The sequence below is a fragment of the Pseudopipra pipra genome, chromosome 15, assembly GCF_036250125.1.
Source record: "Pseudopipra pipra isolate bDixPip1 chromosome 15, bDixPip1.hap1, whole genome shotgun sequence".
Classification (NCBI taxonomy): Eukaryota; Metazoa; Chordata; class Aves; order Passeriformes; family Pipridae; genus Pseudopipra; species Pseudopipra pipra.
In genome coordinates, this window is record NC_087563.1 from 17,447,968 (window position 1) to 17,471,855 (window position 23,888).

A 23,888-nucleotide genomic window follows, 5' to 3' on the forward strand; every position below is an offset into this window, starting at 1 on the left:
AGCAAAGTGCAGCATGTGCAGGAGGGTGTCTGGGTGTGCCCTGCAGGAATCACAGTGGTGCTGATGAGGAAAGATGTGCCCAGGGTGTGGATTCATCTGGGGAGAAGGAAAGCTTGTGGGCTGTCCCAGGGGTACCTGAGGTAGGGGATGGGTTGGGGGCTAAACTATGTGTTGGTTTGCTGTAAAAATCAATGCCTGTGGAAGGGAAAGGTGGATTTTTGGTGCGGGAGTCTGGCAGAGCTGTGCTGGCACAGAGCTGTGGCTCGGGCAGCCTGTGAGCAGCTTCAGGAGGTGCCTCTTGGTCAGGGACTGCAGTTTGCCAAAGCCCCTGATGGCAAAGCCTGGCTCTGCCTCGTGGGGCTCAAGTGACTCCTTCAGGAATGTACCTGCTGCATCTGTTCAGGGGGAAAAAGGATGGTAGATCACAACAGGGCTGATTCATTGCTGTGGGAAAAGTTTGCATCACTTCATAGAATTCTTAAGATTGGAAAAGGCCTTTATGATCATCAAGTCTGTTTGTCAACCCACCACCACCACGTTCATCATTAAACCTCAAGTCCTCATCCGCATCCACGTGTCTTTTTGAACACTTGCAGAGGTGGTGACTCCTCTGCTTCCCTGGGAAGTCTGTTCCAGTGCTTGGCAACCCTTTCTGTGAAGAAATTTTTTCCTAATACCAAGTCTAAACTTCCCCTGGTGCGACTTGAGGCCATTTCCTCTTGTCCTCTCACTTGTTACCTATTTTGTTCTGTAAATTTACAATTCAACTACTGGATTAGAACCAAATTCTGCTAGAAATGAGAACCATTCATCCCCATCAGCATTTGAGGACTGTGCTCATTTATAAACACCTTTCAGGAGATATACAAATTATTGCTGCTGTGAATTGCAGCGGAGCTGTGAGTATCTTCTTTTTGAGCTCTGACAACTGCATCAGAATCATGAGAATTGATAAATGGACCTGCCAGCACAGCACAAAGCTTTGCAGGCAGCTCGTGGCACTCCTGCCTCGGGAAGAGCAGCAGCATCAGATGATCTGGGATGGAAGTGGGACCCAAGGAGACTCCAGGACCAGCCTGGGATGGGAGAGGTGCCCGTGCTGAAATAAATCCTGCAGTCACTGAGGCTGGAGAGAACTGTCCCACCAACAGCAAGAAACACAAGGTTGAGGTGCCAAGACAGGGCAGAGGAACAGAGCAAGGAGAGTACAGTTCTGAAAAGGACAACCCATCCAAGGTTTGGTATTTTTTTTAATATCTGCACTGACGTGTATAATTGAAGGAGAAAAGTATTAATTACGCTCAGAGAAAAGTGCCAAGATGGATTTTGAAAAGCATTCAAATATTTTGATAGGTTCTGGAGCACATCAAGGGGTGGCTTGTTTTTTTTTTTTTCCTAAGCTTGTCTTGATGTGAAGAGTACCTCTGCAACGTGAAAGGGAATTGTATCTCAAAAAGGCATCTAAGCTCACGTCGACTTGACTGTCATTGTCATGCTAATGGGTTATTAGAGGCTGAGTTAAATTGAAGACAGGAAACCTTTAGGGTCTGTTTAAGGCATCATAAATATGAATACTGCTGTCTCTTCCTGCAACTCTATTTTTTATTAAGAAAAAAAAAAGTAGAGCCATCATTTCTCTTCTAAAGACCTTACTAAAAAGAATGATTGGTATGTTCATTTATTTTGTGGCGTTTTCTGCGTTCTGGAAGTTTCCAGGCTCGGTGACGTGGTCTCACTTTCTGTCCTTACTTTGCACCAAGGTTGCTGACACTGATCTGACCACGGGCTCCTGTGCTCCAGGAGGTCTGGCTGTGCACTGAGCCCCGGGAGCAGGGAGGGCTCTGCCTCCTCGGTCTCTCCCAGCAGAGCAGCAGGGAGGCCTTGCACACCTTCTGCAGGAGCTTTCATTTGTCCCCCTCGCTTTGCAGTGTCGGGACCCAGCGGTGTCAGCGATGTGACATCTGCCGTCCTCTGTCACCGGGCAGAGAAAGCAGGAAAACACACCTTTAGAGACAGAATTAGCAGAAAATGAGGTGTGGAGAGGAGACCTGTTCTTTCAGCTGGCAAGGACAATGTTTCCATTTGCTTACGGTCATTAATGAAATTTTCTCTTGCTTCAACATTGGGGAAAAAAACCCCAAAGTCTGGGCACTGGAATGGTTTGGGATGAGGAGAAGCAGTCCATGTGTAATGATTTAGATCTTGTTTTCTGACCTCATCACTGTGCCAAGAACCCATCTGCTATTAAGCACTGCATTTTGATGAGGTGTTTATGCACAAGGCTGGGAGGTTAAATCCATTGTCTCAAAAATCAGCCCTCCTGGCCCTTGTCTGGGTCTTGCTCCTCCACCTTTGTCTGGCACAGCCCCATAGAACAGTTTGGATGATGTGACTGGAAAGTGTAAAGGATCTAGAAGGACTTGTTCACTTTGGCTGCTTGTGGAAACTCCTCTGCCTCGAGGATAAATGTGACATCCAGTAACACTTCCTGGACAGCGACTGAGGGGAGTTAATATTTATGTGGCATTTTGAAGGGATATGGTGATAAATTCCTATAGGATTTTCCAGAGGTAAATTTAATATGAAATCCGTGAATAAACAGGAAGCCACAAGCAAGACAAAGCAAATGGGTATCAGCATTTTGCATCCCTGTCCCCTCTGCCATCTAACCCTCTTACTCCTGCTGTGCTGCAAAGCAGGTGGAAGTTGGGATTCTCCATCAAAGAAAGTTTCTCACTCTTTACTCTGATTTCTTTTACTTTATACTGACCACTCTCTGACTTCTGGACTTTTAGCTCTGTATTAATGGATGTTTGCTCATTCTTCCAGAAGTAGATCATGTAGGTGATAGGAAGTTTTTTCAGAGTGCAGGTCGACACTCTCAGCAAAGCTCCACGCAGTGAGACTTGCCAGGAGCAAAATCAATTGGTTAAACTTTGAATATTTCAAAGAAGTTCAGTACTGCCTGAGAACAAAGGTGCTGTAAGGCACTCAAACCATTTTTCTGGCCACAAAAGCAGATCTGATGGAAAAACAGCATTGCTCAAATATGCAGGAGTGAAGAATGCCACCCAAAAATTAATTGTTAAAGTGGCTGCTCTCAGCCCTCTAATAATCCAACTCAGATGCAGAGCTGTGACAGTGTGTAAGCTGTTGTAACGTGACTGGGTTGCAGAGCTTGAAGGAGTGGATAATCTGGAAGGCATTCCCAGTTGGAATTAGCTGGGCTTTGGCAGGCTCCTGGTGGTGGCAGTGCCAAGGTGGCAGTGCTCTGCAGGGACCTCAGCCTGTTCCAAGCCAGATAATCTGCACGTCCCTGCTGTGGCACAAGTGAAGCTGCTGCTGCAGCTCTCGGCTCCTGCAGGGTCTGTGGGGTGGGTGGATTCAGCAGGAGCAGGACCTGTGAGCATTCCTTGGATGCTGATCCCCTTGGGATGAGGCCAAAGGGATTCCCCTCAGAGCACAGCCAAGTTGATGTGCTGGAAATCTGTGAAAATCTCAAGCATTTTTATTAATTATTGCTTTTATGAAGGCTCTGTAGGTGGAGTTTTCTTAAGGATTATTTTATGTTCTTTATTGGTCCTTCAAGTTTGTTAAATACCAGCATCTTTAAGGTCCACAATGCACAGGAAACAGCCACGAGCACTCCTGTCCTTCAGCAAAGCTGTTGCTGTTGGATTTGAAGATACAACCTTTTCTCTCCACTGGCTACTGTACCCTGGTTAGAGTTTTAAGAGAGCTAAAGGGAGAATCCATTGCCATGGGTTTATATTTTAATTTAGATATGACAGAGGGCCTTGGTCTGTAAATCTCCACTGTCTTTCTATTGTGTATGTAATTCATTGCTCTTTGGGAACAGTCTTTTCAAACTGTGCTACAAGTTCTGAGCTGCACAAACTTTTAGGAGTAGAATGAATTTAAATCACCTTTTGGTCAAAGGGAGTAATTTCATTCCTTATATTCTACTGATTTTTTTTTTAATTGGAGAAGACATAAAATAGTTTTGCAGACTTTTCTGAGTTTCAGGGGGATAACATTTGCTTACCAAAAGCCCTGAGTTTGGAGCCTTTCCATCCTCATCTCTCTTTGCATACAGCTGTATGCATCCTCTCTTCTCCTATATCCAGTTAGTTTTCAGCAGCAAGGGATTAAATCTTTCCACTCACATGGCTTTGCTGTCTATAAATCCTTGACTGTGACACTTTGCCTTGTCCCTCTGTGTGACAGGATTCCCAGGGAGCCCAGCAGCGACCAGCACATGTAACTGTATAGATCTGCAATTAAAAGCAGTTTCAAATGCAACTAAACACATAAGGAAAAGATGTGCAGAAACCCTGTATGTTTTTGCTGTCCCTTTTTGATGTTTGCCTGTAAGTGCAGTTGTACTCTTCTGAAATGAGGTAACCTGACCATGAAAATGCTGCCAAAAAGTCTCAGCCATTAACCAGGGGTGATTAAAGAGTGGCAAATAGATGCCACAGGCCATCAGGTTTTTGAAGACCGTGGGGAGGTGGCTTCTGCACTTGTGAGAATTTTCTTTGACAGCACAATGTTGAGTTCTGGCTCGATATTATTGCTTGGAAACTTCCTGTTCTGGTGCAGAAAGCAGAGTGTCCCAACTGGGATCATCCTCACTGATGAGGAAACTAATTCTCCATCCACAAGTTGTGCTGTAAGGAAATCTCTATTCTCAGCATGGAAATGTAGAAACATGGAATGGTTGGGCTTGGAAGGGACCTTAAAGCTCATCCAGTCCCACCCCCTGCCCTGGGCAGGGACACCTTCCACCAGCCCAGGTTGCTCCAAGTGTCCAGCCTGGCCTCGGACACTCCCAGGGCAGGGGCAGCCACAGCTTCTCTCTCCCAGTTTTTGTTTCCAGGAGCAGCAGCTCTGCCCAAATCATAGGGGAAGTACAGCACAAAAAAGGTTCTGGGCAATTAATTTTTCTCATCCCTCTTTTCTATTTCCCTTTTTCATTGAGAAAATGCAACAGTTCTGGCAAAGGCTGGTGCTGCCTCTTCTGATGCTGATGGTGTCTGACACAGCATTAATGTGGAGTCAGACATGAAAAACAATGCAAGGAGCATTGATTTGTTGTTTTCCAGGTTGGTTAAGTTCCTTCCCTGTTGAGGAAAGGGATTTAAATATAGCTTGGCAGGCTGGAGGGAATAAATGCAACCAGGAGTTCTTGTTCCCACCAGTATTAATGATGAAGCTCCCCCTGCTTTCAGGGTATTCTGGATGGGACCCTGATAATTCTTCCAGAAAAAAAAAAGGATTTTGAGTTTCTCTTTGGACAGAGGAAGATTTTATCAAGTTGCTCATCTTACTGATTTCCTTGAAATTTTTGCTGGTTCCAGATGTGCCACTCCTTTTACCACTCTGTCAGTGTAAGGTGGCAGCAGGGATGCCACAAACTGCATTTTGGGGGTAACATAGTCCAGGGCTTCCACTGAGCTGTGTGGTGGTTCAGGTGTTCAGAGAAGTGCTGGAAATGCCTCATTTAAATTCTCCTCCAGGTACTGGAGTAAAGAAGATAAATCATAAATAAACTTAAGCTATGATCTGCCTTCTTTGCAGATCTCTCTCCCCACCTCATGTGGTGGAAAAGCCTGTATCATAAATTCCCTGGGAAGGTCCTGTGGTTGCATTCAAGGGATGCTTGGTGCCATATTTCACCCCTTGGGCACCTTTTATTTGCCACATACCAGGCTGCTCCTAGGTGCAGATTGGCTGGGTGATGCACTCTGCAAGCCCAGGAAAGAGTATTAGATCATGACCTAGAAAAGAGGGGGGAAAAAAAGCTAAAAAAGCCCCATAACTCAGGGGTCCTTGTTCCAGAGGATAATATGGAGCACGCTCAGCACACCTGGGATGGACACCCATCTCCTGGGAAGTGGTGGAATTAAAAATGCTGGTGGTGCTGAGGGGGAAAAAAGAGAGATGGAGGTCTCTGGGGTTTTCTTGGGTGGCTGGTTCCTGAGGCTTCATCCTGACTTCTTTGTTCTGCTCTGCAAGAGAGAAGGGAACAGCTCTGTCAGTGTTACCTGTTCCCACCATACCTGCCCCACTTTGCTGCTGACACTGTCAGCTGAATCACAGGGGGGAAAAACACCTTCTCTTGTTGCTTTCTGCTTACCAAGTTGTGTTTCAAGATTAAATCAGGATGTGTCTCTTCATCTTTGTGCCATGGACGTGCTGAATCTGCACACGGGGGATGTAAAAAAGGACTTTTTGACTGAAGATTCAGGCTCTGTGCTGATACTTCTTTTTTTTTTTTCCTAGCACAGCTTAGCTGGACTTGCCAGCTGAACACAACAGGAAGGAAGCAAAAAAAATAAATAAATAAAAAAGCCCCTGAAAATCTGGTATTGCAGCATTAACTGCAGAAAAGTAGTACTTAGAATGGTGATGGTGTCCTGATATGTGCAGGGTGCTGTGAAACCAGGTGATTTTTCATTAACTCCTTTTACTTGCAGGATTCCTGTCTTCAAGTTCTCGTTTGATTTCTGCAGAATTCCTCTGTTGAAAAGAGGTTCTCTGGAGAGCAGGAGCAGTGGCCAGGCTGAAAGCTTGGCTCGGGCTTTCTTCAAGTTTAATTCTGCACTTGTGGGTGGTATCAGTTCTATTGTGCCTCTTCAGAGTCATCCCATGACTAATTGCAGAGGGGCTGGTGGTGACACAGAGAATGAATCAGCTGAAAAAGCTAATTTACAGGGTGGCATGTTTGGCAACCCCATTCCCAATGCCCAGCCCTACTTGTGGGATCCTTCAATTCTGTGAAGTTTAGATTTTCCACTGAAAATAATACACTGTGGATGAACCTGAGGATGGTGGGAGAAAACAGTCACTGTTCCAGCTTTCATTTCCTTAAGGAATATTGACTGAAAGCTGGCTTAGATTGAATGATCAATTAATACCCCTCAGTGTGCACACACACACTGAATTAATTTGATAATCCCTTGTGTAAAGAAGAATATTTTTTTGTTAGTTTACAACAAGAATAAATTATCCTATAGTGGTAAATGTCATGCTATCGATCAAGATTGGCATCTCTAAAACTTGATACTCTTTTCCTTCCTTTCCTCCTTCCATTTCAAAGGCAGCACCTCTCACAACCACCTGCATCATGAAACTTTTCAAGGTGGGTTTGTGGGGTTTTTGTTGGGTTTTTTTTCCCTTTTTCTTTTTTCCCCTGCTGTTAGTACCGAGCAGTTTGTGCTTGCCTGATCGTTCCTGGTGAAATCCTGCTGGTGGTGGGGCAAGGTGGGGGTTCCCAGCTCAGGAAAGGGTTGCTCCCTGCAGTAATGGAGCTAATGGCAATCCAGCTGTGGGCACATCTGATGTTAAACTGCCGTTATTTAAACTTTATGACGCGGGAGACTGCCAGCTCTCCCACTTGCAGCCTGTAAATTATGTCGATTGCTCATGCACTTTTTTTAACCCTGATTTCCCCTGAATTATGGATGATAGACAGGGCCAGAATTTGCTTTTAGTGTTCCCTGGTGGCTGTGTGTGTGCTGAGTGCACTGAGCAGTCATAATCTCAGTGTGTACAGTCAGGGGATGTGTAACATCATTTGGGCTATGACCACATAGCTTTGTAGCTCAACCATTAAGGGAGTTACAACAGCTGAAACTCGGAGCTATTTTGGGGCAGGGTGGGTGCTGGGTTGCCAGGTTTGACCTGCTGAGGCTGGAAGGTTTCAGAACTGTGAACTCCCAGGTGGGTTTTTGAAGCCAGTGTGATGTCCCCTTTCAAGAGAGCCTTTCAGTGGGGGGCTCAGAGCCTGTCTCCCACTGTGGGGAGGACTAACAGCTCGTGTCTGTCATGAAAATACTCTGATTGCCACGCTTTGAAGTTCTCCAGCCCCAGTGAGTGGGGTGGAGTGCATTCATCAAGCCATTCACTTGGTTGATGGAATACTCTGGTGTGGGTAGGGAATGGGTCTGACTGGAGCACATGAAAGCAGCTCCCTCCAGAGGTGTGGGGACCTGCCAAGCTGCTGGCCTGGCTGGGCTTTTGGCTGCTGGTGCTGCTCCTCAGCAAGGGAACCCTTTTCAAAGGCCTCAGTGCTGTGGGGGGGTATTGTAGTGCTTTTGTAGAAGTGAGTCAGACCACTGCTGCTTTTAAGATAATTTCCACAGCATTTATTGAATAATGTGTGTTTTAAGGTGTACCAACAGCAGGTGTTTGTAAATCATATGAAATAGCTACAAACCAGAGTGTCTGCACTCCCATTGCTGCGTTTGGATTCTACATAAAATTTCAGACTTTTTCTTCTTGCTTAAATAGGAGGAAAGCTTTGCTCTCCTGGCATATTGATTTCACGAGCATTGGCACTTTAATCAAACAGCTCTGAAGTTTTGCACTTCATTAACTGATCTTTAGGAGTAAAGTGCAAACTGTTTGCACTGGGTGCAGCCTGTCCTGGCTGACAGCACTGGAAGATGACAGGCAGGAGCTGTGCATGGAGTGCAGGCAGCAGACCTTGGACCTGTGGAAGAAATTAGTATGGTCAGGTGTTTACAGGCATAATTATGAAGCCTTATTAATCCTAAGCATTTTACAACGAACACATTTACAAATAATGACTTCATAACGTTGCCTAAATCATTGCTGTAGGAATGGCTGGAACATTACCTTGCTACAGTAATGTTTAAAATTTGAAGTCTGCCATCAAAGCTTTATTTTCTTCTGTGTTTCCTATATTTTTCTGTTTTCTCCTTTTTCTTTCCATGCTGTTATTTTTTGACATTTAGGCATATTCAGACAGCTACCAGTAAAATATTTTTGATAAAAATACTTTGGAAGCACTTTGGAAATATTGAGCTGTGTCTCTTCACAGCTGCACTGTCAATGCCACACAAACCTGTAAAATAGCATGTTTTGAGACCATTTAGTGGGTGCAGTTCATTAAGAGAGTGCAGAGAGGTGCCTGCTCTTCCCTGCCAGGAGCAGCTTGGTCCCTAAGATGCTTTGTGAGCACAGATCTCTCCCAAGGAAATCCCTTAATCCTTGGGTGAGCAAATCTGATGAGAATGTTCCGTGCTTTGTTGTGTGCTATGATCTAATTGAGATTTAATGCATTCTGCTGTGTCCCTGCTGTGGACTCCCTTTGGACCCTCTGGTACAAAGCTCAGTGTTGGCAGCTTTTTTTTTTTTTTTTCTGTATCCCAATTTATGTCTTCCAAGACTTTCAGGCATTTTTAAAGTTTGAGCACTTGGAATAGTTGTGCTGATGCACAGTAAGGGAAGAAAGGAGATCCTTGGTTTTCCTTTCAAAATGCAGTATTTGCTCTAAGAGTGTTGAATTATGATTCTTTCATACTCCCACCCCTCTGTTTAATAACTGTGTGTTTGCTACTGGTTGTGTTAAGTACATCTGCACCTCACACGGTGGTTTCTAATCCCACAGCAGTATTTCAGTATAAAATCAATTTGAATTGCCAGTACAAATGTAGCAAATCCAGTGGGAGGAAGCCTTGGATGGCTTTTGGAGCCCAGAAACTCCAAAGTAGTTTTTGGAACCCACAAAGCTGCCTGTGCCAGCTCGGGGCCACCAAGCCCCTGTCCTCAGGGGTCACCTTTTCCTTGCTGATCAACGTTTTCACATAAAAAATACCAGAAAAATGGTCTTTCCCCTCTCCTCTAAACTTCAGTCCTTAGAATCTGAGCCCTGTTTCTAATGGAGAGGCATTTACTTGGGAGGAGATACCATAATCTTGAATTTTTTACTGTGTTTTACCCACTTAAATGGGCAATGTTGAGGCAATTAGGACTTTAAATGGGAACTTTTGGGAGACTTGACTGCAGTTCAGGATGGCTCCTGCCATCACACAGAGAGGAATTTGCTTTTTTCTTATTTTACCTTTTTCCCCTTCTCCCCTCCTTGCTGGCTGCTCATTCACTCCATTTCACAGTGACACCCAAGGGTTTGGGTTTTGGGTGGGTTTTTTTTTGTTTTATTGAGTTTCAGACCTTTTTTCCCCCCCAAAATGGGCACTGTGCATGTTCTTCCACCTGAGTAACCTGAAGGCAGCCATTTAGTGCCTGCAGGTTGTGTTGGAGTCAGTAAAACACCCTCTGGGATCCCTGTAGGACCTGCTCTGCACATGCAGCTCCCGTTGGTGAGGGTTATGAACATGAATAGCTGCCAGCTCTGGTTTGTGCTTTAGGGGGAGACAAATATTTCCATTAAGAAGTGCAGGTTTTAAAGTCAACGCCGTGCTACATTATTTAGTGCAGAAAATGTTAAAATAAAATAACACTTTTTTTGTTGGGTTTTTTGTTGTTGGTTGGGGTTTTTTTTAAACATTTGCTCTGTCTGCTGGACAACCCCAGCTTGTAGCAGCCCTGAAGTTGTTTGAATCTCCCATGCTGGGTGTTAATGGGAACAGGAGCAGTTGAACACATGCACATCAATAGCAGGCTCGGAAGCATAAAAATTGAATTTTCTCCTGCCTTTTCCTTTCCTGTAGAGAAAATAGGCCCCATTAGCACAGAAAGCTCTGGCAAGGTGGTATTTGCAGTGCAAGGCTGGAAAGCAGCTGCCATCCCCAGTGTGTTGTTCAGCAGAGGACTTCACTTTTCACTGCTGCCAGTAATCCTATTTACTGTGAGCACAAACCAGCAGCTGGAATTTGGCTGTGGGTGTGTTCCCGGGTTCTGGGTGGGCTGCAGGAGGTTCGTGCCGCAGTCGATCCGATGGAGCCGCTCGCAGGTGATGGGGCCTGATTTCTCTCCAGGCGTTTCCAGTCATCCCTCTCACGCTGCTCATGGATTTCCTCTGCAAGCTTTGGGCTCCTGCCTCAATGTACTGAGCTGCAGAATATTCATAGAATCATAGAATCCCAGAATCAGCTGGGTTGGAAGGGACCTCCGAGATCATCCAGTCCAACCCTTGATCCAACCCCACTGTGGTTCCCAGCCCATGGCACTGATGCCACATCCAGTCCCATCTTAAACACCTCCAGGGATGGAGAATCCACCACTTCCCTGGGCAGCCCATTCCAATGTTTGAGTACTCTCTCTGGAAAGAGATTCTTTCTAATATCCAACCTAAACCTCCCCTGGCACAGCTTTAGACCCAGCCCTCTTGTCTCGCTGATCATTGCCTGGGAAAAGAGACCAACCCCCCCCGGCTCCCCCCTCCTGTCAGGGAGTTGTAGAGAGCTCACCAGGCTCGTGGGGAGGCACTGGAGGGTCCTGTGTGGAGTTTGAGGAGTGGGGGGACCTGTGTGCCCTGTCAAGGGGCAGCACCAGCTGCTTCTCTGCTGATTAATTCCTCACTTGAGCTCGATGTGCTTTGGGAAAAGGGCTGTGTCCTGAGCACAGGATGTTCCTATTTACTCTTACTATTTATATTTATTTATTGCCTTTACTCCTCTAGAGTGACTGTAGTGACTCTCACTGGTTTTCTCCTTTCTGGGCAGTTGTCCAAAGGGACTGGAGAAAGTGCTGCCCCTCTTGCCTTTCTTTTGATCTGGTTCCCCATCACCTCACTCCCCTGGAGCTGCCCAAGGGCTCCATGTCCTGATCCAAAGGGATGAGTGGGACATGCTGGGGTCACAGACCAGAGAGTTCCGTGAATGGTCCCCCCATTTTACAACAAATAGGTTTACTTCATTTTTCTAAGGCACCAGGGAATGAGCTGGTAGAAAAGCCCAGTTCCAGCCTCCAATCCCAAACATGGTGCCTGCCTGTTCTTGGTTCGTGCCAGGCATCTCATCTCTTTGCTTTAAACTGGTTTTCTGGGGCTTTCCTGGCGTTCATCTGACCTGTGTTCAGATGCAGCTACTGCCCTGGCAGGTAACTGTGCCCACCTTGTGCTCCTCTCTTGCAGTTGTGCTGTGTCCGTGTGGATCAGCCCAACACGTGCCACATCCCTGCACCCAAATGCATTTTGTTCCACTCCCTTTCTCAGAAGAATAAAAAAACCCATAATGCTGCCTTTGCCCAGTATACTCTGATGTTGATGACTGATGATTGCTGCTTATTCCTGCTTTTTTATCCCAAGCTTTTCCTCTTCTGCTATTAAATGTGACCCTCTTGTTTTCATTTGGTGCCTTTGTATTCAAAGGGAAACAGTGCTCTGTTGATTTGATCAGTGGTTGCTTGGTTTTATTCCGTGTACAGAGGACTTTCAAAGGGAAGGGAGTGAATACATGTCCTGTTATTTTCCATCCACCCTTTCAGAGCCAGCTCTCCTGTGTGGATGAGTGAGGAGTGCTCCCACACCCAGAGTGGAGGCTGCTGGATCAGTCCTGGATGGACTCTCTGCATGGCTGTGGACCAGCACTGATGCCACAGAGGGGAAAAAGCTCATTTCCCCCTCCAAAAAAAGGCAGTTTCCTGAACCAGATGCCCAGCTGTACAGATTAAGAAAGTTCAGATTAAATTAAAACTATTCAAAACAAAAATACAGCCACTGCAGGAACCCTTAATTAGCTACAGATTTTCATCTGTTTTTCACCTCTTCTCAATTTTTCTTTTTAGGTTGTCTCAACCTGAGAAACTGGTGATATATTCTACTCCTCAGAATAATAATAAAAAAAAAGGCAGCTAATGTTAGCATTTTGGTGCTAATGCTCCATTTCTGCACCAATACCCTCCGAGCCAGTTTTAACATTATGTGAAGTTTAAAGGCTTTTCACTTTCAAAATAGCTTTTTAGTAGGTTTTTTCATCCTCCTGCGTTATCCTTTCAGTAGCCTATAACTCTTCCATCAGGTAAATGCACTTTAAAATGCTTCCTTCAGCACGGAGCAAATACAGAGGGAGTAAAAGGTTTGTAATGCAGGAGAAATGGCATTAATTCTGCTGCCCTCCTTTGTAGGAGAGCACAGGGAGAAGTAACTGCTGGAGGGTAAGTGGGGATAAAAAAGATGTCTTTTTGTTGAGTTTGAGATGTCGATGCATATACTTAACACTGCTTGGTGCAGGTTGGGCTGATGTGGCAGGACTGGGAAAAGAGGTGGAGGTGTACTGGTGGTATTTACCTCAGGAGTAGGGAGAGATCTTGAAATCTGATATTCAGGGGAGATAAATCTTCAATCACAGTCAGAGTCATTTCCTTTATTGATGCAGAAGTGAAATCCTCGGGAAGGGAGTGAGAAATAGGGACAGAGCCTCCAAAAGCTGGGTATTCACTGTGGCTGTTGGCTCCGGGGTGCATTTGCTGCCAGGCTCAGGGAGTTTGTCCTGTGGGAGATGGAGGTTTCTGTGTGTTAACATTGACTCCAGATGGAGTTAAGTGCCCACAAAATATGAGTGTGCTGGAGTATCCTGGTGCCCTGGATTAGCCAACAAATAGCCAACCAGACCAGTGGGGAATTACAAACTTAGCACGGACTGCAGAAGGCTTGCATGGCATTGCTTTAAAAATAGTGTTTCTCCTTATTTCTCGGTCTTGGAATGGGAATTCATTAAAGATAACAGAGAATGGGAAAGGGGATTGCAAATGGATATTGATCTGTGTTGGGCTGTGGAGATGTTTCAGTCTGGTTTTGAGCTCCTGGAGCATTTGCTGCTCCCTCACACTGACCAGCTCTGAGTTCCAGCTCCAGGCACCGCAGCCTCCTGTGCCGGGCGGCGGAGCTGCTGGGGCACGCCTGGAGTCAGGGATTGGGGGGGATGTTGTGGGGTTTTTTATGTGTGTTGGTAACACTGCAGTTGAAAAGGACTTGCTGTGCCTGGCCATGCACATCTGAACCAGCTCGTGCTCCACGGGTGGGTTTGAGCAGCGACCTGAGAACACCCTCAGAAGTGCTGGGTTTGCTACCATTGTAAACTAAATCTGCCTTGTTCCCGAATTTTTAGGAACCTTATCTGACAAGCACTGCTTAATGCGTATAAAGATTATTTTAAAGACGTATCCTGCTCTTAAAAATTTTTAAAGGTAATCTTATTGGGGTTTTTATTTGTTTGTTTGTTTGTTTTCAATTTTTCTTTCTGGCAATTGGCTCATTTAGAAAGCTTCCCTTTGGGCTCCAAAAGCTGGGTGGGTTTTCAAATAATGAAGTATTTGAAGTTGTGGTGACTGCTGGCCCTGTGAAGCACTGATGCTTTGCCTGTACCCCCCCTCTTCTTGCTGTCCCCCCTCAAGGTGGGATGCAGTCCTGGCCATGCTGCCAGGGGTGTTCTTCCCATCCCTGGAAGTGTTTCAGGCCAGGGTGGACAGGGCTTGGAGGAAGGTGTCCAGTGGAAGGTGTCCCTGCCCATGGCAGGGGGTGGAACGAGGTGATCTTTAAGGTCCCTTTCGACCCAAATCATTCTGTGATTCTGTGAAAACTGATTTATAACATCATCCTTTCTTCTGTGTCCCCACACAGATGTAACACATCCTCATCCAGTAGTTGTGTGATTGTATTTCTCCCTGTAATGGACCTGTTGGCTCCTGCCTCGCACTCGTGTTATGTGGTAATGCTCCTGTGCTCAGAATCTGTGAGGCTCTGAGGCATCTGGTTGGGAAAACAGAAATGAAATGGCCTAGGGGGAAAAAAAATTGTGAAAAGACACTGTGCAGCCTCAACAGTTTCAAGCTGGAGGTTTGTGCTGATTTAAGGTGTGATGCAGGAGGGGCACTAATCCTCCTCCATAAAGGAAAGTGGCCATGAGTCAAACACACATTATGCTTCAGCCAGGAGTGAAAAACCACCCAAACACAAAACACCTGCACTAACACAAACCCCATTACAACTAAATAGGTTTAATATTTTTTCCCCTTTTATTTCCAGAAAATGGCAACTACTACAGCAAAACAGTTCTCAGGAATAGACTCACTAAATGAATCCAGTCCCTAATTTTCACACAGCTCTCTGCCTTCCTTTAGGTGTAGTAGGAAATGACAGAAGTGTTGCAGATTGTACACAGATGCAACTATTGATGGATTCCCTCTGGAAGCTTTTATCCTTGTAAATTAATCTAGTTGGAAGGAGGGGACAGTAAAAGACTCCATAGATTTGCTGTCTCAACAGACCAAGCTGAGTTGTCTTTTGAAATCATCGTCCCAAAGATTTTTTTTTTTGCCCCTTTCGTGTCATGATCTTCCTTATCTCCAATGAGGGCATCAAGCAAAGAAGGTGGATTTAGATTAGATACTGGGAAGAAATTCCTGGCTGTGAGGGTGATGAGGCCCTGGCACAGGTTGCCCAGAGAAGCTGTGGCTGCCCCAGCCCTGGAAGTGTCCAAGGCCAGGCTGGGCAGGGCTTGGAGCAACCTGGGCTAGTGGAAGGTGTCCCTGCCCATGGCAGAGGGTGGAATCAAATGAGCTTTAAGGTCCCTTCCAACCTGGAGCATTCTGTGACCCTGTGATTTCATTGCTGCATGTTTAGGTTGTACCCTCTGCCAACCTCCATCTTTTTCTAGTCTGGTGCTTCTGCCTCTTGCACATTTTTGAGATGTGTTTTAACACAGTTTTAAAGATGTGGCTTCAGTTGTGAGGTTGAAATGTGTGACGTGCCCCTCTCAAAGGAAAGGAAGTGCTGACCCTGGCATTGCTGTGCTGACACTCCCTGAGGGTTCCAATCCATCACTGGGAAGCCTCGTGCAGTGGCACTTGCACAATTTAGTGCAAGTCAGATGACTGGGTTTGGTTTTTTTTTTTTTTTACTTAGAGCTGAATGCAAGAATAATGTAATAAGGAAACTGAGTGAATATTAATTATAAAAGCTTGTTATCTGTTCCTCATCCAACCAAAAATAAATAATCAGAATAACGTTCTTTTTTTTTTTTTTTTGGAGACAAACACAGTGATGAGCTGGCTTTTTGTTTCTGTTTCTTTCTCCTCAATGAGCCTTAGAAACCGATGTCTGAATGAGAAAATAAATAGGAAACTGAAAACATCTCTCTCCAGTCTGAAATAACATTGTGTTTGTGTGTAAGGGGAAAACAGGCGTACAATAAACAAATGGATGTATTTTCTGATAAATGGTCTTATTACAAAGTAATGAGTCGAAAAATAGAAAAAGAAGAGATTTCTGTGAGGCTGTAGAATGCTCCTCAGGTGGGAACTGGGTGTCTTTTGTTTTTGAACCACTGTTAATACTGCGAGATGCTTTGACACCCGTGTGAGAGGTGGTGGCCGTGCATGTCCCCTGCCACTGCAGCACGTCCCAGTACACCTGGTTTATGCATTTTGCCTTCCTCCAGGTAGAAATGATCAAAGGGAAGGTAAAACTGTGCAAATTTTGAGATCAGATGTTGAAAAATAGGTGGAGGAAGTGAGAGACTTGTGCTGAGGAGCTTTGGGGACAGGGCTGTGGGAAGGTCTCGGTTCCTGGCGAGGGTGGAGGAGCCAGGGGAGGTTGAGCATCTTGGGGGGAAAAGGAGAGCAAGCAAAAGGCAGAGTGCATGGACAGAGTTAAAGGTTAAGAATGCAGACAGCTGGGAGGATCCAGGCTGCTCAGCTTCCCTCCAGCAGCTCCACTGGTAAAGGAGGATCAACACAAAACCAGGCAAGTCATCCATAGTTATTTTATTATTGGATTCCAATCTCCCCGTAGTCTCTGCCACAAGAATTTCATTGAAGGAACAGCAGAAAGAGACGTGACACAAAGGATAAAAGCCCACAGAAAACAAGGGAAGGGGGAGAGCAAGGCTGGTGCTGAGAGTAGGAGTGAAGAAATGGGGCAGGCAGAGGATTTATGAGCAAGATTAAAGGCAACCAGAGTGATTTTGAGCAGTGACCTTATGGGAATTTCACTGCCTTCCTTCAGAAGAGCCAATCCTTCTGATACAGAGTTTTACCAAAGTATTAATGTGATCTATTCCCTCCAGATCTGAGACTGTAAAGTTTCAGCATTTTGGGGGCTGTGGAATACTGAGAATATTAAAACCACGACCAAGATGTGCACACGTGGCTGTGCACCTGCATGTTGCTGCTGGGATGCTCCAGCACTGGAAATGTGGGAAACACTGAATTAAATCACAGAATCACGGAATGCTTCAGGTGGGGAGGAACCTTAAAGCTCATCTCATTCCAAGCCCTGCCATGACCAGGGACACCTTCCACTAGACCAGGTTGTTCCAAGCCCTGTCCAAACTGGCCCTGAACACTTAATCCTTTTGGTCCATGCAGGAAATACATTTATCTTCTGCTGACATGGTGCTGTCTCTTGGCTGGCTGGTTGTGGGACCTGCTAGACAGTTCACAGACACAGGCTGAGGTGTGATGCCAAGGGGGAGCTGCACAGATTTGGGTTTGTGTCTGTTCTGGCTGCACAGGAGTAATGCAATCAAATTGCCTTCAAAGTGCAGTACCTCTCATAGATAACTTTAGATAAACATTTAATAAAGAGCCATTTTATGAATTGCCTCTTTAGTTGCTCTTTCAAGAGGAGAAAAATCAAGTAAATTGTGCATGGTAAGAGTTTCATGGCAAGGCTCTAAATATATATGGGCTCATGTCTGGGTTGGTGTTTCTGCTGCAGTAATCTCTGTATATGCTTTACATAGTCTGGATCTTTTGATCTGTGTGTGTCTTTTGTCTCTGTTTTTCCTCTTAGTACCCTCACAGACCACAATACCATCCAAAAATAATATCTGATGAAGCTTTTGATCTCACAGTGGTTAAATGGATTTGAAATGGGACAAAATTAGGCTAATTGCACTAAGAATAGCATAGTTACTTGTGATTTTCAAATGCCTTTTCATGGTATGACCCCTAATGGGTTTCAGAGTTCTGGCAGATACAGAAAGAAACAATAATCCCCATTTTCAGATGTAAAAACTGATACAGAAAACATCCCTGTAATATTGAGTGCTTCCTTGGTGCTGTTTGCAGAATAACTGCTCACTATTAGGGACCTTCTGCTGAGTAATTACGATGTTTTTGTTTGGTATTAAACTGCAGACACAGATTAAGCAGTTCTCTTCATGCTGAACCCAACCTTCCTTTGAACTCCTTGGGAGTTTTGCTGAAGTAAGGAATAGGATTCCATTTGGGAGTGGGGAAACAAAAAAGGCCAGTGAGCCTCAGTCTGATGTGTAACATATTTAGTGGTGTGTGAAAGGTAGATGAGGTCTCTGTCTTTATGAATTAATGTTCTCCACTGTGGCAGCAACATCTTAATTTTGTGATTAAGTCCTGCTTTGAGATGCAGGCAGCCTGTTAACCAGCCCTGTGGAATTCCTGACCTCGGGTATTTTCTGCCTGCACCAAGCTCTTGGTTTTTCACTGGAATTCCAAATTTCTCAGGGGCAACCAGGAACCAATTTGAGAAGTCAAGTGTGTTCATGGGTGTATGAAAATGAAACTGGGCTTCCTCTCCCCGTCTTTCTGGTTCCAGTACAATATAACACCTCAGACTCTGGCCATGTTGAGTAAACTTCATTAGTGTTGAAAAGTGGCTTGTATTGCAAGGTGATAAATTTTTAACCTAAGTAAATTACTTTCTTTGCAACCAATAAATTGAATAAATTATGCCTTTTCCATGCAGTGCAGTGAGGCTCATAAATACTGGGAGCAGTTAGTTGTAGTTTCACTTGATTACCCTTCCCATTTCTGTTTTTAATAATCCTTGTAAGAGCGAGGAATTCAGTCACTTTTAATAATGTGGCCAAAAAAAGCAGTGGAAGGCATTGTTTCATGCACAGCAGTGTCCTGCCCAGGGCTCCACCTTCAGAGTCCCTTTCCATGGTGTGTGGGGCTGCTCCAGATAAAACCTGGATAAAGACAGCAAAGCTTTTACACTCCAATCCCTTCTCTCCTCTCTGTTCACACTGCTCAGTCCTGTCTCACACCCTTCACTGTCCTGAGCTCCCTCACCACAACTCAGGGTGCTTGTGGGGAGCTTTAGTTCTTCAAGGGATTATGCAAATAATAATTGAATTAAAGAGCTGCTGTCAGCAGGATGAGATTCTGGCAAAGGCATCCCCTGTTCACACTCTGCTCGCAGACACAGATTTCAGAGGACTTGGATCAGGATTCCCAAATACTTGAATCCTTCCTTTCTGGCTGTTTGCCTCGCCCTTACCACACTAAGCTGTGTTTAACCAGGAGTTGTCCATCTGGGAACACAGAATAAATTAAACTGTGAACAGAGTGAATGAGGCATAAACGTAGCCAGGCTTTCTGGGGTTTCTCCATGGAAGGAGGAAAGATTAAGTATTTTATCTTTTTTTTATAAGCTGGTGCTTAACCAAATCTTGGATGTATCATTAAAAAACTTCAAAATTCCATTCTAATAAGCACAGCGTTTGTCTTCAATAACACGAATTTTATATTAAAAATCAAAATACCAAAAATACTTGAGGTTCTTGAGAGGGTTTTTGCTGCTGCCGGGGCAGGGTGCAGCTGTGACCTGCCCAGATGTGACCTGGTGCAGTAAATCAGAGCAACCCACCTCGAAGGAGGAGGCAGAAATAACCTTCAGTGGGATGCACGGTGCAGTCCTTGAATGGTGTGAGCTCTGAGAGATCAATTTTGAGTGATCAAGACAGCCCAGGAAGGGCTTTGCTGTAGTTGTAGCTGAATTACATTTATATAGACAATAATAGCTCTTGAATCTTGATTTTTAAATACCCTTCATATCAACAGCAGTCTCCAAAACATGTCTTTTGAGGCCCATTGTGATGGACAAGGCAAGTGCTGTACAGGTGTGGGTCCTGCCACTAGAAGGAGGAGGATGCTTGGCCAGAGCTTCCTCGAGCCCTCATCCTTTGTGCTGCTCTGATTTACAGCAGGCATTATAAATAATATGGCCTTGACAGTGAGGTCTTCCCAAGGTCCCAAAATTTGCATTTCTGAGGATAATTTGCTAAAATTCTGGAACAATTAGTGAAGTAAGGAAAGAAGAGTCAGTCACTCCTTCCAGGGGCCGTACTTTTTGCACTGCTCAGAGATGCTTTGACCTTCTAGTTTATTACAAGTCAGGAAAAGTCAATATTTCTCAGCTTGCCAAGTTGGAGGAATTTTAATGAGTTATTGAGTCAAATAGTTAATCCTCCAATAACAGACTTTTTTCCCTTTCAGATTTACAGTGATAAAAACAAAGGCTTAATGGGGACCATTAAAATGAGGTTTTGTTAGAAACTTTGTGCAGGTGCTTTAACCCCTTGATCACGAGGAGAGGAAATGGACCTTCAACACCGGGGCATTTTGGCACGAAATGCTGGGCAAGGCAGGGGCTGTTTTGGTGTTACCAGGGAATTTAGCATGATAAAAAGGGATTGGTAGGGTGAAGTAGCTGGTGCTGATCTCCTCACATCTCTGTTACATGTGACTGGAGGGCTTTGGATGAGCTCTGGTCTGTGCTCTGCCACTGAATTGTTTGGCTGCTTGAAAAATCTTTGAAGGCAAGAGCCCTGGGTGCACTTGAGAGGATGTTGTGGTGCTCCAGGTGCTGCAGGATGTGTCCCATTGGATGCTGGAGCACATCTGGGGCAGTGCTTCCACCTGAGCATCCTCTGAAAGCTGGTGCCCACCAAAACCTCACCAAGAGCCAAACCTATGTGTGGTACTTTTAGAGAACAAGGATTTGCTTCCAAACCACCTTGCTGGTCCAGACTGAGTCCCTGGTGCAGATGCAGCTGGAGTCTGTGGCTGTTGGAAGGCTGTGCAAGCCTGGCAGCAGGTTGTGCACTAGGAAGTGCTTATTCCTGCTGTAATTATGCCTTTTGCAGCATCCCTTTGTAATGCTCAACCCTGTGTACTCCAATTAGCATAGAATAATCTAATTTCCTGAAACTCTCTTCATTGAGTATAATGCTAATTATTGCTCTGAGCAGTGGCTTGTTTGGAAGTGCCCTGTCCTGTGTGAATTATAGTGATGTTCTGTGTAAGCCTTTAAGGGAGGAAACTTCATAAGCAGAAAATGTTACAGCACAAGGGCAGCTTCCTTACCCTTTTAATAGTATGAAACAGCAGATAGTACAGTAATATTCAGAACATCATATCCAGTGAATTCTTAAAAGCAGTAGAAAGTTATTTTTCCCTGTGTACCATTATTCAGAGAGATACTCGTGGTCGCTTTTACAGTGAGAAGCGTTTTCCAGTAACATTCCTTGACTCCAGTGATGGTCTTTCTTGGGGGCTTATTTTTTACAAAGCTCTCAGCAATTGTCTGCTGGGCTCTCCTTGAAACCTGTGTGTGTTTTAGCCTTGGGAACATTGTGGTTCTGGGTGGACTCCTCTGGCTCGCAGGGTGGGAGCCGAGCGTGGGCAGAGCTGGAGTGTGCTGGCACTCGGGGCACTTTGTGGCTGCAGCAGTGCAGGTTTGCAGAGCTGCCTTCTGATTGGAACTCCCTGGGGTTTATTCTGGGCTCTGGGTTTGTGAGGGGCTAAAACAACAAAGGGCCACACATCCATCACTTCCCCGTGCAGCACTTTGAGTGTTGTGAGCGCTGGAGGTCTGAGGGCACTTCCACCCACTGCTGCTCAAAGGGCAGTGCTCGGCTGCTCCAAAGCCTTTGCTGCTTGCCCGAAAAATCCTCGCTTTTAATTTATGAAACGGCAACAAAATACTTGCAGGACAAGGAAAATTGCAGCGAGAAATCCTTTATTGCAGTGCTGGGGGTGCAATCCCAAGTCACATGGCCTGGGAAAGCACATGCGGTTTGAAAAATGCGCCCTTTTTGTACCCTCTTGGTCAGTTAAGGTGTTAAATATTCAACAGGTGACAGGTATTTTACCTTAAAAGGTAATTTTTTGAATTTTGGAGAGGATGTCACCCTCCCTCCTAATTGATTGTGTCCACACACAAAGGCCAGCCACGTGGCCAGGGTATATCTTCCATTTTTATATTTTTTTTTCCCTATCCCGTGACGTTTCCCTGGCGTTGGGCCCAGATGGGCCTTTCACCTTACAGCCTCCACGAGGCGCATAAAACTCTTCAATTAAATGAAAGAAAAGAAAAACCCCACCGCCCTCTGTTTTCCCACTAAATTCATTTTACTTATAATAAAACCAGATGATTTATTTCTCACACTGCTGCCATCGGGAGCGCGGTGTGTCGGGGCAGACGTGGCTCTCACCGGTGTCTCTGCTCTCCCCAGAGCTGGACGGGCTGCAGGCCCCCTGTGAGAAGCCGTGCGGGCGCGGCAGCCGCTGCGTCCTCGACCCCGCCACGCGCCAGCCCGAGTGCCGCTGCCTGGAGGAGTGCAAGGCCACCTACATGCCCGTCTGCGGCTCCGACGGCAGGTTCTACGAGAACCACTGCCAGCTGCACCGAGCCTCCTGCCTGCAGAGGAAGAAGATCTACATCGTCCACAGCAAGGAGTGTTTCTTCAAAGGTAGGGCGTTGTTGAAATAAATGCCGGCGCGGAGCTTCCGCCGCTCATCGCAATCCCGGCTGAACGGAGTGTTTTATTTCCAAGAGCTGAATTTCTCAGGGATGATTTATTCCGGGACAGCAGAGAACATACACAATGTTTTATGCAGCTATTAAGCCCCTGAGTGTCATCACCACGCGAAATGTAATCAAAGTGGGAACTGGTAAATAATTAACGTCGCCGTACGTGTTGTGTGCACTGTAGCTGTGCTGCTCAGTACTTTCAGCTGCCAGCATAATAACTTTTTACAATCCAATTCATTTGAAAAGGCTTCGAACGAGACAAAAGACGTTAAGAAAAAGTAGATGGTGTTAACAAAAAGTTCGTTGCAATGATGAGAAACAAAAACCCAGTTGGGAAAGTGACACAGGCAAAGGAAAGGAGCTGTTTGGATGAAAAAAGAGGAGCGAGGACAGAGTTTTAAGTGATTTTAAGGGCAGTTCTGGTTAGCAGTGGGATGCATTCAGCTGCAGCTCTTTTACTGGTTCAGGAACGAATTTCATTATCATCGTTGCACCAAATCACCAGTCCCATGTCTTTCCCATTAATATTTTGTATTCCCTGTACCATCCTGTCATCCAGGGAGACTGCAGGACCAGGAGCATGTGATGAAATGGCAGGGAATGGAAGGAGTTGTAAATTATTTTACTTCTAATGAGAGGCCTCATAAAGGCCTCACTAGAGTATATCTTGCAAGCTCATTGTCAAAGATGACTCTATATACCTACAGGAAGATTTGAGAGGGTTGTTGCAAATATATCCAGTGACATTTACGTGATCAAATATGAAAATAATTCCTTTATCTTCAGCTCACTTGAGCCCCCAGGAGATTGGCTGTACACAGAGCTATCCATCATGGGTTCTTGTTTACTAACACGATGCTAGAAGAGCCTATTTAAGAAACAAGAATCCATTTGAAGAGTCTTATTAATATATCCTTGTGATACCCTTTGGAGATAGAAAAGCATTACCATTCTTGTGTCTCACAAGAGACCTGGAGACTAAGATCCAGCTCAAAACTTTTCCAGAGGTTTGTAGGCACTGCTTTGCATTGCAGGGCAAAGTCTCATTTGTTTTGGAGGTCTGGCTGGGGAGGGGGGACAGCAGAGCTGGTCAGAGCCTTGACTCCAAAGCAGGTAATTAGGTCTGGGATCAATAGACCTTGTATGAAGTTACTCATGGAAAGGGGTCACCTAAAGGCATATTTCCAGGGACAGCACGTGAGCAGATCAAGGCAAGGAGGAATTTTTGCTTGTGATGTTAAAAAGGAGCATCTAAAAAGGACACCTGTGCCTTGCTCCTGGTCCTGGTGCTCCTGCCTCTGGGTATCAGGTGAGATCAGGGTATGGATCAAGCTGGAAACTGCCTCCACCCCTGGGTAAGATGCAGGAGGGCCTCTGCAACAGGAGAAACTTTCCAAAGAAGAGGGAAGTCTTGGTTGCAGGGATGCTCAGCACTCCATTCAGGGGATTTTCCTCCCCTGGCTACCAAAAAGTGCCTTCAGTTTTTCCATTCCTGACATCGCCCACCTTTTTACCAGGATGCTTCTGGCCTGGGATTTTATTCCTTCCTTATCTCAGGCAGTGTTAAAGAAAATGAGCTCTCATTGCAGTAATC

General features: G+C 45.4%; 1 protein-coding gene across 3 annotated transcripts in view; it reads left to right on the forward strand.

Moving 5' to 3' along the window:
* The window catches only part of FSTL4 (follistatin like 4), a 197,949-nt gene that overhangs the window by 38,820 nt on the left and 135,241 nt on the right, over positions 1-23,888 (forward strand). For 2 of the 3 annotated variants that reach the window (XM_064672240.1, XM_064672242.1), the window contains exon 4: positions 21,996-22,232. The exons of the other annotated variant lie outside the window; for it this stretch is intronic. In XM_064672240.1, coding sequence (XP_064528310.1) covers positions 21,996-22,232 — 237 coding nt within the window. The remainder of the gene's footprint in view (positions 1-21,995; positions 22,233-23,888) is intronic. 3 annotated transcript variants of the gene reach the window in all.